This window comes from Tyto alba, unplaced genomic scaffold, assembly GCF_018691265.1.
Source record: "Tyto alba isolate M040663 unplaced genomic scaffold, T.alba_DEE_v4.0 Super-Scaffold_19, whole genome shotgun sequence".
Classification (NCBI taxonomy): domain Eukaryota; kingdom Metazoa; phylum Chordata; class Aves; order Strigiformes; family Tytonidae; genus Tyto; species Tyto alba.
In genome coordinates this window covers 2,299,813-2,316,593 of record NW_024881281.1, presented here as the reverse complement: position 1 = coordinate 2,316,593, position 16,781 = coordinate 2,299,813, and the positions used below count along the sequence as shown (strand labels likewise).

At 43.6% G+C, this 16,781-nt stretch overlaps 1 protein-coding gene across 8 annotated transcripts in view; it reads right to left on the bottom strand.

The window, feature by feature from the left end:
* ACACA (acetyl-CoA carboxylase alpha) overlaps positions 1–16,781 on the bottom strand; it is a 141,095-nt gene that overhangs the window by 78,451 nt on the left and 45,863 nt on the right. For 5 of the 8 annotated variants that reach the window (XM_033004779.2, XM_042791599.1, XM_033004778.2 and 2 more), the window contains 5 exons: positions 12,959–13,072; positions 11,270–11,383; positions 10,554–10,643; positions 9,947–10,065; positions 2,496–2,519 (listed from right to left, as the gene is read on the bottom strand). In XM_033004779.2, coding sequence (XP_032860670.1) covers positions 2,496–2,519; positions 9,947–10,065; positions 10,554–10,643; positions 11,270–11,383; positions 12,959–13,072 — 461 coding nt within the window. The remainder of the gene's footprint in view (positions 1–2,495; positions 2,520–9,946; positions 10,066–10,553; positions 10,644–11,269; positions 11,384–12,958; positions 13,073–16,781) is intronic. The other 3 variants (XM_042791598.1, XM_042791600.1, XM_033004783.2) reach the window with 1 other exon arrangement.

Below are 16,781 nucleotides of genomic sequence, written 5' to 3'. Positions count from 1 at the left end.
GCCTCTGGTGCCATTAATGCCCTTACCTGGACCTCGTCCCAGTGTACAGGAACAGTTAAAAGAGTTAGGAAATAGCGTTATACCCTTTAAAACAAGTACTTCTTAAGGAGTTTTTTGAGATGACAGGTGAATTATCACTACGCAAAGCTGAATGTATTTTTCCTCCTGTAGGCATGCTTTGCTTTAGAGGTGGAATACTGAGATAAACAATTATAAGCTTCAACACTTTAGAGATTTAGTAAATTTTTACAAATTTAGTTAAAGTGTACCAAGCTATATTATCGTACTGCTCCCACAGTTTTTCTGGTCATACCATAATTTATGCTCCTCAAATTCAGTGTGGTGCACTGACCTCTCTAAGATCCTATCCTGGAAACAGGGTTTCTGTAGTCTTCTCCTAGTACTGCTACCCTAAATAAAGTCCTGTTACAGTGCCTTCCACTCTAACTGCTGACCAAATTAATGTGCTCCTCTATCTAACTCAATCCATACTTTAAAAACATTGCAACTCCCCTTACTCATTTATTTTGCTCAGTTTTGATTGTTAAAAGGTGGCAGCTGCTAACTAGAAGCAGCTGGCCACAGAACACAGCTCTCTCGAGGAGTGAGGAAGGCAGAGGGAGCTCCAGACACTTACTACTGCCATACTCATGCCTGGTGTCTGCTGTTGAAGCAGAGATCCACTGCAGCACACACACCACTCATACAGGACCAATTCCCTATTTAAGTGAGGAGGCCTGGAACAGATTTACAGAAGCTCAAAGGAAGGCACTGAGGAAGAGACTTCTGTCTAAGGCAGAAGCGCCATTCACTAAAGGTCAGCATTGCTTCCTGGCAGACGGCAAGATCCTCAGCATATCAAAGTATCACCAAGTTCTCATACGGCTCAACTGCTAAGAGTTCTCATACGGCACACCAGCTGTGAAATAGTTTGTGTTACTCTGGGGGTTGGGCTATTATTATTATTTTTATGTTTTTTTAAAAACATAAAAATAGTCTTGTTATGGTCAAGACTAGCATAGGAAGTTTCTTACAGTGAACAATAAGCATACAACTAACTAGCTATCCTTTCCCTTACTACTAGATTTGGGTTTTGCCTTCCCCGTAATAATTATTTCTAATTTCTGAACTGTGCTACAGAGTCATCTTAATTCACTGAGGCACCTACTTCAAAAGCTCCCTGCAACATGGTGAGACCTTCAAGCTGGCTCTGAAGAGAGAGAAATGCCGAGGTGGCACACGGCAGTGCTCTGCGACACAGGACCAGTGCACTCTCACTTGCTCCACTCTCCCCGGGGCTTAGGAAGACATTAACGAAGTTAAGCTTCTGTCCTCCCCAACTGGTGCCACAACAGGAGGCAGAAGGCAATTGAAAAAAAAAAAAAAAAAAAAAAAAAATCAGGGCACTGATTCAGCACAGCACATGTTCGACTTACAATGTGTAAAGTCAAAAAGATGCTCAGCTGCGGTGCTGGATCAGACGCCGGTGGCTCAGCAGGCAAACAGGGGCCCAGCCACGCTGGCCACGGCCCGGCTGCCAGCACACAGATTCAGGACTGAACTGTGGATTGCTGACACGGCTACTTACCAGCTTTACCGAGATTTCTTTCTTTCCACGTACAGAAAACCATTGTGATATGGTCTTAAGTATACTGTTAACCAGTCTAAAGTATCATCACTTTGATTAATAGCTCTCCATGTTTAAAGTCACTCTACGTTTCCGTAATTTATCTCTGATTAAGAGCCATAAGACTTTCAAGCCCATTTTTACTATTTTTCCCTAAATAGGCTTGTAAGCAGTAATAAATAACAGGCATTCATGTTTTGAAAGAGAAAAATTTTTCAGGACATGCCTTGGTGTACATTTCTTACAACTAATACAAAAAAATACCACAGAACAGTAACTAAACAAAAAGACAGCAGACATTTTTCATGTATTATTTAAAACAAGAAATACTTTTCAACTGAGACATGGGAGGAAAAATTAGCATCCAAAACACAACAAAACATGCTGTCAGCTGTTTGAGATGTAGATTCATCTATGGTGTGAGGGAGGTGAAACAGCCTCGACAAATTCTAAGCTAGTTGCAAGAAACCAGAGTAGTAACAGGTATGCTATCGGGTAGGAGTGACTGCCTGTTTCACTGTGACACCCTACCAGAGGGTCAACAGCTGGGAAGCCAGTTCCAAAAAAAGAGACCCTAGAAACAGCATTCTGCTAGGAGCTTGCTGTGTACCATACAGCAGATGAGCTGAGTCACCTGGCAAATTTAACTGTAAAGACTGCTGCATGCAAAGCTTTTTTAAAGGGTAAAGAAAAGCTGAAAACATGTTTTAGACAAAAGGAGAGGAAAAGGGAAGGAAAAAGAAGAGTTATGTTTGAGAGTTTCCCAAGTAAAGATAAGGGCACTAAAACAAAACATGTTAAAACATAAAGTATTAGGCTACTTCTTTCTAGTCTGTCTTCAAATTTTAAAAGATTACAAGTACCGTACCTGTTTAGCGTGGGGATGTTCCCTCTGTAATTAAACAACCACAGTTAGTTACAGATTGGTTAGTGAAAGCCATAATAAAGAACTATCATCAAGCTGATACGCAGACCAGCAACAAGTTTACAATTTATTCAACCAAAATTTGTCAACCATCAGGTACCAGGCAGAATTCAATTTCATTGACCCTGAGAAGGCACCCACCACCTGACTTCGCTTGCCACAGCTACCGTGGGAATAAGCACAAACCATGCACATACCATGCAAATAACACACCCCAGGAGAACACGCTGCAGTTGCGAGGTACCCTGCGCTTCTATAGCATCACTTATCGTACCTGCTCCAAGCCCTTTGCATCCACCAAGTGAGCTTCACAGGCAAGACCAGAGGGGGGAGTTTGCACTCCCTGACAGAAGGGCAAACAGCACAGATGCAACAAGTGACCGTAACACACAGGAAGATTACAACAGGTTCAGGAAAATGAGCCAAACCCTTATTGCCAAACCTCTATGCTAAGCAGCAGCCCACGCGCTGGCTCCCACAACAACACAGTAATAAAGCAAACACACACATAAACACCACGTTAATACTTTGGTGCATTTTCAGCATTCAAGGCCTTGAACATCAAAAAGAACAAGCAGAACTTAAGGCTAATTTTAGGAAAATTTTACATTTCCTTTTATAACGTCAGTCCATATTTGCATGCAGACTAGGGCTCAGGGATGCACATAAGACAGGAACTGAACAGCACAGTCTAGCCCATGCTAGCTACATTCATGAAAGCATACTCTGGCACTTTGCTCCATGCAAGACATAAAAATTGCTGTGAACTGACATTCAAAATAGTCAAGATTAAATTAAAAAAAAAAAAAAAAACATGCACACAGGAGGCCTGTGCAAAGAGATTAGCAAACTTGAAACGATCGAAAGCAAAGCTTCAGGGAGCATGTAACTGGACATTCACCCTCCCCCTTCCCTGCAGAAACCTGTAGGAGATCAAATCACAGACTTTCTTAACATTCTTGACCATAGGCAAGACCCCAAATTACTGGGCATGAAGTCTCGGTATTTAATAAGCAGTGTATTTCCATGGTCACACAGCTAAATACACTGACTGCACCTGGTCCTGTTCTCAAACTGGTTTTGTCACAGCAGAATCATATTCACTACAAGGTTGTACATTTGGTGCATTACTGGTAGAGGCAGGAAAAGTTCCCATGATCTCCTTAAACCATACAGGAGAAAGCACAAAATGGCCTAAAGATGCATCTGTTCAATGGTAAGCAACACAAATATTTCATTTCATTTGGAGACAGCGGGGAGAGACGTTGTGCTGTACAGCCTGTGGTTAGGACCGAAAGGGCCATGAGGCCTCAGAGGGTTGAGACTATTTTTTTCAGCTTGGCAAGTGGTAGAAAAGTTGCATGTGATCTACTTCAGTTGGAAAAAATAGTCTGGAGAGGACTGGCAGTTCCTACGCCTGGTACACTTGTGTAGTGGTCCCTGGAATGCTTTCAGAAAACAAACAGAAAAAAAACCCAGCATAATAAATGTTCCTTTCCATCTCAAAAAGGGCACCCTGTTGCCTTGCTCCCAGAACTGTTCTCCAGCCACTCAGCAGGGAGCTGAAGAGACTGTGGCAAGAGTCACAATGAGGAAAACAGAAGACCCAGCGGCTGGAGATGTCAGAAAAGAACGAAGAAATAGTCTTCAAGCTGCACTCTATGGGGCTGGCTTTCTATCTACAGGTCATCACAGCTGTGGAGCCAGGAGCCGCATCGTCACTTGTCACTGAAATGCACCCAGAGGTAAAGGTTTGATATTTGCAGTACAATCAGGCCTTGTGAAAAGGCACTGCAGTCCTCTGCAGCTCTGGCAAATACATGCCAGCAGCAAGCCAGCCTGCTCGGCCTTACGGCAGCACCAGCACCGCGAGCAGCACACGGTCCTGGGAGCCGAGTCAAGGCACAGCCGGCAGCGTTCTCCACAGCCAGCTCCACGCAGCTGATCACCGGATCAGAAACCTTCTCACAACACCAGCCCTTCTCCCTGTCTCTTTTGAACTTTAAAAAAGGCCCTCCTTGACCGGGGAAGCTGATCTCACTAGGAATCTGCTCCATAGTGATGCAAGCCCTACTGTTACAATCACTCCTTCTGCTCAAGCAAAGCAAAATCCCCTTAGCTCCCTCCGGCACCTCACGGTTTAATCTGAATTTGTTTCCCCTTGTCCCCCCCTTTCTTTTTTTTTTTTTTTTTTTTTTAACAAGAGCGCTCCCCTATGAAAATGATGGCAATGCATGCAAAGCGCCACTGGTTATATCAAGCTGTGATTGAGTGCCAGCGCAGGGCAAAGCTTTTGAAATCAGGCAGCAAAGCGGAATCAGCAGAGGTCGGCTGAATAACCCACTTGTAGTTATTAACAGCAGTACCACGGGAGAAAGAGCAATTCCACTGGTTGTGACCAGTGGCATTCCTCTTATGTTTCTTCATTTCTGTAGAAGAATCTAAACAGAAGGCTGTGAAACACGCCTCAAACCATACATTTTGATTGGGTTTTTCCTCTCCCTCTTTCTTTCCTTATTCTTCTGCTCCCTCTGTGATTCAGCCAAGCTGAATCTGCTACTGAAGTCCAATTTGCATAAAATTATCGTCGTTCCATTCAGTTTGCTGCCCCTTCAACAGTCCCCTTCTTTGCTCTGTTGGAAGATTTTGCCCTTCCTGAAACAGGCAAGCCAAGGGAACTGCAACACATTACTGCTGCCTGCTGTCTAATTAACATCAAACCCTCAGCAGGAAACTGCAGGGATTTACAGGTGTCCTGGAATCATCTTCTCCTCCTCCCCCCTGATATCAGCCAGTCTCGCAACAAGGAGGGGACCTCAGGCTACCTAATGATACACTACGAGTTAGACTCTCAGGTCTCCAGGCTCGTACGGTTAGAGTCCAAAGCAGCACAGCCGATTCAGTACTAGTAATCCGAAGGCTGATGCAAGAGGCTGTTTTAGCAACTACTTTAGTCCCCAGAAAACACTTCCATTTTATCAGAAATTCAAATCTTACATCACTGTAAAATGATAGTAGGAAGGAATCTATCAACACTGTGCTAAGCGCGAGGTTTGGTTTCTTATTTTTAGGTAAAAAGCTCTGTTTGGGAAAGAGCGTTATTTAATTTGGCTTTCAGCCTTCAAAATGGTTTCTACCTGTAACCTAAAGAAGAGGCTGACAAAAAAGAACAGCCAAAATACTCCATAGATGATAAAACATCAAGAGACAGCAAAGGAGAGATCATGCACCACTCTTAAGCCTTGAAATCAGCAACATCAAAGTCCAAATAGGGTGTCAACAAACATCCACAAGCACAGAAAGAGAAGATACCGGGCAAAATCAAGCACAGGATAGTTGAGACGTTTATATTTATACCCTTGAAAATACAAAGCAACTAATGACTAATCCTGAATGCCACCCTTGGAAGCATCATGGACAGCAGGATGCAGTCCCAAGAATGAATTCAACCTAGACAAGTCTAAGTAAGGCATTTGCCTGGATGTCCATGTTCACCGAGTTGTGTGCATTCCCAACTCCAAATGCAACTAGGGTTAGCTGGTACCAGACATCATCTTTATCAAGTTTCAAAAGTAATACTTCCTTTAAAGCTAACTAAGCCAATTATCAAAACTTAAAGTCTTAATGTGCAGCGCTAAAACCTTCCTTCACTTCCACCTTCCAGTGGGACATCCTGACTCAAGATTCCTCAGGACATCTCAAGGCCAAGTGTGGCACTTAGGGGTGGCACATGGGACACACGGCAGGCGTGGGCTCAACGTACGGATGGATTGGGAAGGCATGGCTAAGGCAGGGGAGTGAGTGAAACAGGCTGGGTCATACTTCAATTGCCTCTGGGGTTCAACATTTGCAGAAGGCAGAGCCCTGTGGTATCACTGCCATACCCCAAAATAAAGATATAGCCAGAATCCCTAAGTCACCCTCGTCAGCGATTGTCTTAGCAGCTGACAGAGGGAGCACATTTACCTCTGAGTAAAACAGAGGGATCTGTTTTATGGGAACACATTTACCTCTTGAGTTCTTCCCTTCTGATCCTCCAGCACTGGGGAAGGAAAGATGAGGAGAGCAGGTGAACAACCTGGCTGGGGGAATGCAGTGAGCTGGAGAAAAGGGGATGCTCTAGGAGCGGTGCAGCAGCACGATTCTGCAGCAGGCTCCAAAAGCTGGCTACAGCACACAATGTCCCAGTTTAATTTAAACCTTACAGCTTCAGACATAAGAAAGGCTGTTCTAAAGCATGAGAGGAGAGGGGGATTATTAGAAAAAAACTTCTCCTGTTGAAAAAGCACTATAATTCCCTCTCCCTCTCCGTTTACCAGACACACAATGTGTCTTTGAACAGATTTTAAGCTAAGATTAGGCAAGCACTGTTTCATGTGCTGAACACCTAAGAAAGGCCTTTCAGTGTCTGTCACCTGGCTTGCCATTCTCACAAAGGAAGCTGAACTCTCTAAACACCAGGCAATATTCCACCAGCTTCCCATCTCAGCAGGGCAGTCTGAACAAGAGGGAAGCAAAGAACAGCTCAGAACAGGGCTCATTTCTTCTTCACATCTTTTCTCCCCAGGACTCTATCTGACTGAAAGAGGCAGGTTATCCAAATGCAAGGGGCTCTGCACATAAGCATTTGTTTGCAGTACCCTGCTGCAGCATGTAGCGAGCAGCATCCCGTAGATACCCTTGTATCGCTTCCTCCAGATTGGATTACTGCAACGCCCTCTACTTGGAGAGGGCTTGCAAACTCCATTTACTGCAAAAGGCACCAGATGGTTACGCTGTACTCCTCATCTGCCTTGCACCGGGCAATAAGGAATGCTGGTTTTATCTATAAAGCACTCTATGGTTTCAATTATAAGCAGTTTTTCTCCCTATGTCTTACCCTTGCAACTGGGATCTTACAACAGGATGTTTTCTATTAATTTAAACAAATAATTCCCAAAACAGTTTCTGCCCACAAAACCCAACAGGAGCAGGCTGCATTTCTATGACTCTGTTAGCAGACTTAACAGTTTTTCTTTCCTCTCTGCTTCCACGTAATGCTTTCCTGTGGGTAGTTGATGGCAATCATTCATTAGCCAAAAATACAAAGTCCAATTGCCTAACTGTGATTAGTCAGATCAGAGGTAGTGACTATGATTGTTTCTGTTACAATTAACTAAAGGCATAGCAGGGTTAAATACCAGTAACAAGTAATTTAAATATAACAATCATCATCAGTTTGCAATTTTCTCTCCATGAGTATTTGCTCCAGTAAAATTCAGGCCCTTAAATGTTAATGGAAATCAGGCACAAAAGGGACCAGGGCTTCAAAATATCTGATAAAGTGCTGAAATGTGTGGCATCATACAACCAACACCACCTCCAAGAGAAAATGCTCTCTTAAGGGCTCTCTGGGATCTATTCCTGGTTCACCAGGACCTAACCCTGCAGAGCCTCAAGGGACATTTTGCTTGGTCAGCTGGGATATGTGGGCTTTGGGGTTTGATCCTGGAATGCATTTTTAGCTTCTCAGTCTAAAAGTTCATGCTGCAGAAGATACAGAAAAACATATGATAGACGTAGAACATGGTCAAAAACAACAAAGAAGACTTAAGCAAGACAATGTCAGAGTTTTGAGATTTCTGTGTCTTGGGCTTAGTGAAAGGTCTCCCTTTACAACCAGCTTAAATCTACGCACCCAGTGCTAATTTAAGACCCTAGGTATCCTGCTGCTGGCTGCGCTTCAGCACCCAGCCACACAATAGCCACACAAGTAGGGATACACTGCAAGAAGCTGCATCAAGCAACAGGAGCCAAATTCATCACTAACAGATGGAGGTGCAACTCAAAGGAACTGAACCTGCCTATGCAAGCAGTGAATCTGTGCCCAGGCCTGCTTGCCTCTGCACAAGGACTGCGATGCATTTTCAGTCAACTATCAGCAGCGCCGATGGTTGAGAAGCAGAACCGAGCTTCAGAACGTTGCCCCAGTGAATTCAGCGTAAAGGAGAGAAGAGATTTCAGGACAAAGAAGCTGTTCCCCCAGCAGGTAACAGTTCTTCTCTTCCAGCTGACCTTGTCCAATTAAGCTTGAGCACAGTAACAGAGCAGTGGTCAGCATGGGCAAGCCAAACAAACCCCCAAGCAACAGAGGTAACTGAGACCAGCAAAGAGAAGAAATGGAGAAAGAATGGGGGGAGGGGGAGAGTATTATAAAGGGGTACTAAAAATAGTATGCAATTATTTACAAATATTCTAGAAATGTAGGAAACAGATGAGACCAAATGCATGTCCCATTTGTATCACGAGTGTTTTGTGCTGCTTGTTGAGGACAGTCATTCATTTCTAGCAAACCAGATTCTGAAAACCATTTCATAAAATGTACTGATGGATTCTCAATGAAGCGAGACTGGACCCCGTTGCCCAGCCCCACCAAAAATCAAATAAGGAAAAAGATGTTTGGAAACAAAGGAGAAAAATAGCACTGGTACCATACTGCCAAACCAGCACAGATCAACAGTGGCACCCGGTGGCCACGGAGACTCACTGCGCCTCTTGGCTCCAGCACGCTCTCTGCTGCCTGGGACAAAAATAAAATATCATCTAAAATACCCTCCTGAGATCCTGTTGTAAATGAAAAAACACAGGAACTGACTAACCTGAAAGATGCTGAAGAAGTTCTGATAACCAAATTTGCTTGGTTGTTTTTGTTTTTTTTTTTTTAATTATCTTAGCACACACTAGGAGATGTGACCCTTCTTCTACAAGCTTGGGCAACAAATAGTTGATGCTTTTGGTTGTGGTCACGAGAAACACATTCTGAAAAATACTGACTGAAACCCAAAGTATGTCAGCTCTAGCATTTCTATATAAGATACATTCATACATGCATCTTGGTCTTCTCAGTCAAAAAAACACATGCTAGAAAAGATTTCACCTTATCCAGTAAAGTCGGGTTTGAAAGTAGAGCCAATCACAGAGCTACAAAGGGCTGGCAAGGGAACGCTGCAGGAAGGGGATGGAGACTGTTTGACTGTTCCTTACTAAAATTCCAAGCAATTGATCCTTCTGTCTGAAATTGTATCGTTTGGAAGGCTCAGGATTCAGCTAGAACTGAAGTTCTAGAGGAAAGTTACTATACAAGCTGCACTTAAAAATTAGAAAATACATGAAAACTGTATCATATTTAAGTGAATCCAAACTGCAGAAACTACTACCCACAGCTCCTGAGGTTTTAAATGACTTAGGAGAAGGAACTGGGTAATGCAGGGGTTTATCTTAAATAATTTGTGCTTATTGGAGGCACTGGGACTCTCCCTTTCTCCACCAATTCTACTGCAAGTTTTCTTTGCCAAGATAGGATGTAGCCCCTCATAAACCTCCGAATCCAAAGGCACCTGAACACGTGAGCTGACCTGTTTGGATGGGAGGTAGGCAGCATGAACTGGAACTCCACCACACAAGTGTTATCCTTCAGCTGGCGATGCTGGACACTGTTTAACTCATAGGCAATATATGCCCTTCGAACATACACCTGGTTAGAGAGAAACTTGATCAGCGTAACTGTGCTAAGGAAGCAGAGAGAAAGAAGACAAATAATACACCAGATACTTCAAAAATATTAAAAGCCAAACAGATGCCTCCAAATGAATACCTAGATAGAGCTGTAACTCAACCAGAATTTAAAGTTACTCTTTGAGGAAGGCCAGTCTGGCAGGATACAACCACCAGCACAAGGCTGTATGGGTATGCTGACCCCACTCTCTGACAGCAGCTTCACTTTCAATCCTTTCATTCACCTAAGTCTTCTTCTAGAAAAAAAGATAACTCAAATCTGAAATTTCAGTCAATTATGAGTATTAATGCTGTTAGATGCCAGACTCCAAGTATGCCAGATTCCACACAACCTACAGCTCTCTTAACCTTGCAGGGTAACAGTGCTCAAAGCAAACAAACAAAAAAAGCCAGAACAAAAAAGTGAAAAAATTTTTTAAAATTATTCTTTCGATGGAATAAACTTACCTCCAAAGCTGCCATTCTTACCACCTGATTACTGTGGTAGAAAAAGTTGGGTAGCACATCAAAGATGGATGTCTCAGACAAAATGAGTTTCTACAAGAGATCACATTAAGCAGTTCTGAAAGAGAATCGCCTGTCTTGCAAACAGGTTCAGGCAAAAAAAGCAAAAAACCCGAATCAAGCCCGACTAGTTTAGATTTCCATGCTTTTCCTGTTGTTCATCAAGGATTATAACCTTTTTATATTAAAACATAGAATCACAGAATATCTCAAATTCCCTGCTCCTTGCAGGACTACCTAAAACTAAACCATATGACTAAGAGCATCGTCCAGACGCTCCTTGAGCTCTGGCAGGTTTGGTGCCGTGACCATTTTCCCTGGGGAGCCTGTCCCAGTGACCGACCGCTCTCGCAGTGAAGAATCTTTTCCTAAGGTCCAGTCTGAACTTCCCCTGATGCAGCTTCATCCCATTTCCTCGTGTCCTATGGCTGGTCACCAGAAAGGGGACACCAGCACCCCCACCGAGGAAGGTGTAGACTGTGATAAAGTCATTCCCATATCAGTGTAGGAACGAAAACAAAAATGAGGGGGAAACTAGAAACCAGAACAGTACAATTTAAAGCCACAATGACCTTTGGACTAGGGGTGGGATTTAATACAAGAACATTAAGATCATGAAGAAGAAAGGAGGGAAACAAGGAGCGAAGTTTGGCAAATACCTGCAGGTTCTCAATGCAGAACTGGTGTCCGTACATGTCAATAGCGGACAAGAAGATGGACTCCACCTGGTTGTGACGCAGCTCGTAGGACGGCAGATGGGAAGCAATGAGAACCTGGTGAACAGCAGACATAAAGGAGTGTCAGGGAACTGAGCTATGCTGGGCCATCGGCAGGAGGCTGTGACCTCCAAGGCAGCAATAGTCTGTTCCATCCCAGGAGAGGAGACTGGTTTCTCCTGTGAATTCTGTGGCACCTGGGTGATGCTGCAAACTCTCTCCCTTCCCCAGCCTCATTTGTGTATCTGCTCAGTTTGTATTATTGGCAATTCCCCATGGAGAAAAGGAACAGCTTCAATCAAGTTCCATCAGTGCATGTGATTTAGCACTGCAGAGCTGCTAGTCCTGGGGATTGCCTGACCGGCTGTTAATTGGAAAGCAGATCTGGCAGGCAGCAGCTGTGGGGAGGCCAGCAACGGAGACCGCCTTTCACAGCTTCCGAGCAGAGGAAGCAAGAGACACTGGTGCCAGGTATTAAATGCCCAACATGAAGGATACGGAGATAGGACGGGGAAGCAGCTTGCAGGGGAAAATGAAGTGAAAGAGCAACATAAAGACATACACGAGGACTGCAGCACCATCCCCAGCATGCTGCTGAGAGGTTCAAATAACTGAATGGTTCAAGGACACAGATACAATCCTGAAGGAAACATAAGGTCACTGAGCAGCTTCAAACACCCCCTTCATTCTCAACAGACAAGCTCTGAAATAAAAGGAGAGATCCCCAAAGCGTCAGCTTTCTTGCTTAAGACTTTTAGAATGGAGATAGGGACTGTGGAGTGAGAGGAGTGATCAGACTACAGGGTTAGCATTACCGTGAAACGATTATGCCCTCTCACTCCTTCCTGGCTACAGACTGACTGCCAAAGAGGAGGCTCACAATAATATCCAGGTGGATACCTGGCATTCAAATTATTATCTGTACTAGGCTCTTGGAAATGACAGTATCAAGAGTTTTTCCAATTATTTCCAGGTTAAAAAATAAATTGACAAAACTCAACTCAAAAGCTAAGAGAAGCCCTGAAAAAGACCAACATCATTCTTCACCATAATTCCTTAGCAGTTGCAAAGGACATCTGGTTCTTGAGTAAACTTCTCTCCCTGTTCTCTGCCCACGCCAATTCACAAGCGTAAGGTAGCTGATGAACACGGATAGCATGCCCTGGCTGTTTACTGTACAGCTGCCTGCACCTTCCAGGCAGCCTGTGCTTGTCGGGTTGACAGATTAGAAAGCCAGAAGGAACCACAGTGACAATGTATTTTAACTTCCTCTAGCGCACAAACAATAAGCTACTCTCCATGAACTCCTATCTGAGCCAGACAAAACTTCTTGGAGGAACAGGGACAAAGGAACATAATCTGAACTGCAAAGTTTACAGAGACTGGGAATCTACTGCGATCTTCGCTAGACTGTCACAACGGTTAATCACTGGTTAATTAGCTTCATTGTTAAAGCACTGCTCGCTGTAATCTACTCTTCACATTTGCACAGTAATCAAAATAAACATCAAGAGATATAGACTTTCCAAAAGAGCAAGCTCCAAGTGGGAGCAGTCCCTATTGATCTGATCAGCAATGGCACAGTCTGTCTCTAGCAGGGATCAGCTTGGATTGCTAAACACGCTCCCTTACCTGCCGCGCTCGCAGGGCCACTTTAGCGTTGGTTGTCTTGCTGAGCTGGGTCAGCTCTGTCAGAATATTAATCAGCTCATCTGTCAAGGTGGGGTCACGGCCACATAGCTGGTCCTAAAAATAAAGAGAACTGAAAGTGTTTAGAAGAGAGGAAAATAATCTTCTGTCCTCCTACAAAGCAGTTTAAGCCTGAAATACATACACACATGCACTCAGGTGCTGGACCACATCACCTCTAGAGGTCCCTGTCTAAATTATTTTGTAATTCTGTGCTGACAAGTGTACAAGTATTAGGCTTTCAATAATTTTACACATATAAATAAAGCTACAGCGGAAAGGACTGGCACCATCACCCATTTTCTTATTTGTAGCATGTGTTTTGGTATCCAAACACATGAGAAATACTGACTTATCAAAGAGACACAAGTAAAACATTTTCCAATTACCCAATTTCAGCTTTGTAGCAGAATTCTCCCTTAGCAGCAATGCAAAATTGAAAGAGCATTTAATTGTAGCAAAATGCCTTGTGTAGCATGGAAAGATTAGAAAATTTTCAACCAAACAGAAGTTTAACTGCTGGGAGAACCTCCTGAAGTCCACTTAAAAAAAAAAACCTCAAAACAAACAAAAAAAAAAACAACAACTCCACATCCACAAACCAACCACACGCTTTGTACAGCTTCAGCAACACCAGAAAAAAAAGATTCTGTCATTCCTCTAACAAGGCTAAGCAAAGCTAACTAAAACCATAAATGATATAATGTGTTTCCTGACACAGTACAGGACCAACTCCATAATATTTCTTCTAAGCAGAGAATCCTAGTGCTGAGGAAGTTCACTAGCTTATTTCATTGTCTAAATTGACTGGATAAAACAATAAATCTGAACAGCACAATTTTCAGTGTTAATGCTGTTTCAAAACTCTTTTGGATTCAGCCATTCAAAAAAATGCAAACAGTAAAGACTTTAATCTGTTTTGTCTTCTGAACAGAGGAGGTGCAGTCTCACGCACACTTTCTTCCAAAAATAGTTTAAATTCCCATGAATAATCACGCAGTCTTCAACTACTCACACTGGCTTGTGAGTCCCTTCCCTCCCACTCCCAAAGCTGAAAACCCTCTAGAAGACTCTAATGTGTTTTTTCTATACAGCACTTAACAGCTTTTCTCTTGGTAAATGAATCATAGGAGGAAAATGAGAGATGAAACGGGGATTTGCAACAGAAAAAAAGAGCTGGTGCCTTAAAGTTTTAAGAGATTTTAAACACATACAGTCCAGAAAAGGCCCTTTGAAGATCCAAGAAATAGAAAGGGAAAAAGAAAAACCTCTGCACAGCAGGTTAGATTGATAAGCCTGCCAGGGAAAATAAAGTAAAACCAAAAAACAAGTAATACAAGTCCCATAGACTGACTAACAAGTAACTGCTCATACTACATGTGATTCCAAAGCTAAATAGCTTTTCCCCACATTGCTCTTGACCCCTTTCTCTCCAACCCCACTCGAGCACGATGCCGTATCTAGGAATGATAGCATACATCTCTCAGGGAGAGAGACCACAGCCCAGTCACTCTTAGTTAAAAAAACTAAGCTACTAACCCTTATTAGATGGTTGTCCCCTACTATCCAATCTTGGGCCAGCAAACGTTACAATGACTGTTCCCAAAACAAGTTCTGTAAATCTATCCACTCCAGGTCACTGTGTGAATTCATAGTGAATAATTCAAGAGCTGCCTTCATTGTATTTGAAATACAAATTCCTGGGTGTTGTAATTTTACTGCTAAAGGTAACAAAAAGCCAGTAAGACACAGGACATCTGCCATGCCACAAGCGGTTCTGTCCAGTTAAGGCTACGATGTGCATACAACAGTCGGTTAAGTACATAAAATGAGCATACAACTTCAAATCACACTATATTTCAACAAATATATGAAGGATGAAGTAGTTCCCATCCTGCCTTTAACGCCTACTAGCTAAAAAAGGTGAATGATGGCAGCATAACACTATTGCTATAACCATCCTCAGAGCCCCTTGTTAATAATGGATTCTGAGGGATACATCAATAACAGCAACATAAGCATCAAGGTATTTTGACATGACGTTTGCCCTTGGAGGACAAACTTAAACCACCCCACATAAATAGCCTGGCAACCCCTAAAATGCCACAGCCTTCACCATGATTACACCAAATGTGCCACGGGGTCCCTCAGACACGAAGAGTAACGCGAGTCAGAAGAAAGAGGAACGACGGCGTTTCGGTTAACAGCGCGACCCGTTAACTCAGCAGATGGTAGTCCCTAGGGTGTGCCACAGATGAGACTGTGACCAGGCACGTCACCCCTCCCAAGCCCCCCGTTACCCGCTGCGACACAGCGTTGGTGTTTGCAGGGCCCCGCGCTGGCAGGCGCCATGCAAGTGGCGCTCGGATCACCGGCAAGCTACCCGCCTGTTCCTCCACCACATGCAGCATCGTCCCTCCGGTATATTTTAAATTCTATCAAACTGGGATGTCGGCCATTAACTGAGTAGAAATAATTGAGAGTGGTGGGAAGAGTGACTACACAGGAAGGAAAAAGGAAAACTCTGACGTTTCTCTGTGCTCCCTATCTCCCAGCACAGCCCTCACTCCCTCAGACGGACAACGTGAAGACGCAGCAAGGCTCTGCCTCCAAGACACGCCTTGCACGGGGGTGAAAAACTAGACAAAAAGTTTCAGTCTCGTTTTAGCAAGAAATAATCAGGATGACAACAACAAAATAAAGCAGGTAGCTGGCGCTGCACTGGCTTTTGCCTGCACTGATTGGCAAAGGCAGCGAGCAAAGCCTCAAACCAGCTCTTTGACAAGGCCTAACGCCTCCCCGGCACCCCCGTGTAATTACACACTTGAGTGACTGGACTCTGAAGAAAATTGAAGGCCTGAGCTGCGAACAGCTGCCATTTTCTCTCTCCATCACGCCAGCATGATTACTTGAGAAATGAACAGCCCCGGCTCAAAGCTACTCCAGAATTCTCAGAGGAAATATGGCTCCGTGTTCAAATAATGAGATTCTTAAGGCAAGCGTTACTTACAATCACACCACACACCAAAAAGGGAAAGAAGAAAAAAAAAAGGGGGGGGAAAAAAGGAGAGCCAGAAAGAAAGAATGCCAGGGTCTTTATATCTTACAAATGAGAATTTAAGAAATCCAGCCTCAGCCTAGGACAATTATGATTTTTGAGAGTTATTTTGTGGATGGCTACTTTGGACATATTTTTGGCAGTAATAGACCACATTATGTTTGTAAAAAAATAAAAGAAAAAAAAGAGGAGGGAGGGGGCAGGAAGGGGGACGGGAGAGAGGTAGTATTGTAATTAGCCTCTTAAAAAGCAGGATACCTAACTCAAGTCTGTTGAAAATCATGTCACAGCATTCATCCTGCCTTGAGGAAGGTGGTCATTCATTCTGATTCAAAGCATTATGTGGGACAAGGACTTTTCGAGGCATATTAGGAAACAGGAAAAAAAGAGACAGGACTCAATTGTTGTTTTTTAATTATTTTTCCTGGAAATGTAATTCACTGAGAATTTTACCCATTAGAGTGGGACTGAAGTTAATAAGAACTGAGATTTTTCATGAAGTAACAAGGCAGAAGAACAGGAGAAGGGGATGGCAGGTCCTGGCACGAGGATTTATTTGTGTTTCTAGAGTGGAATCTCTGTCTGCCCATGACAAATTCCAACCCCGGGAGATTCCCCATCCCTTTGCAAGCCCCCTGGACAGCCACAAACCATCCCGAGAGTCAGAGGCCTGATCTGGAGTGCCCAGCTTTGTGCTGAGGTATTGAG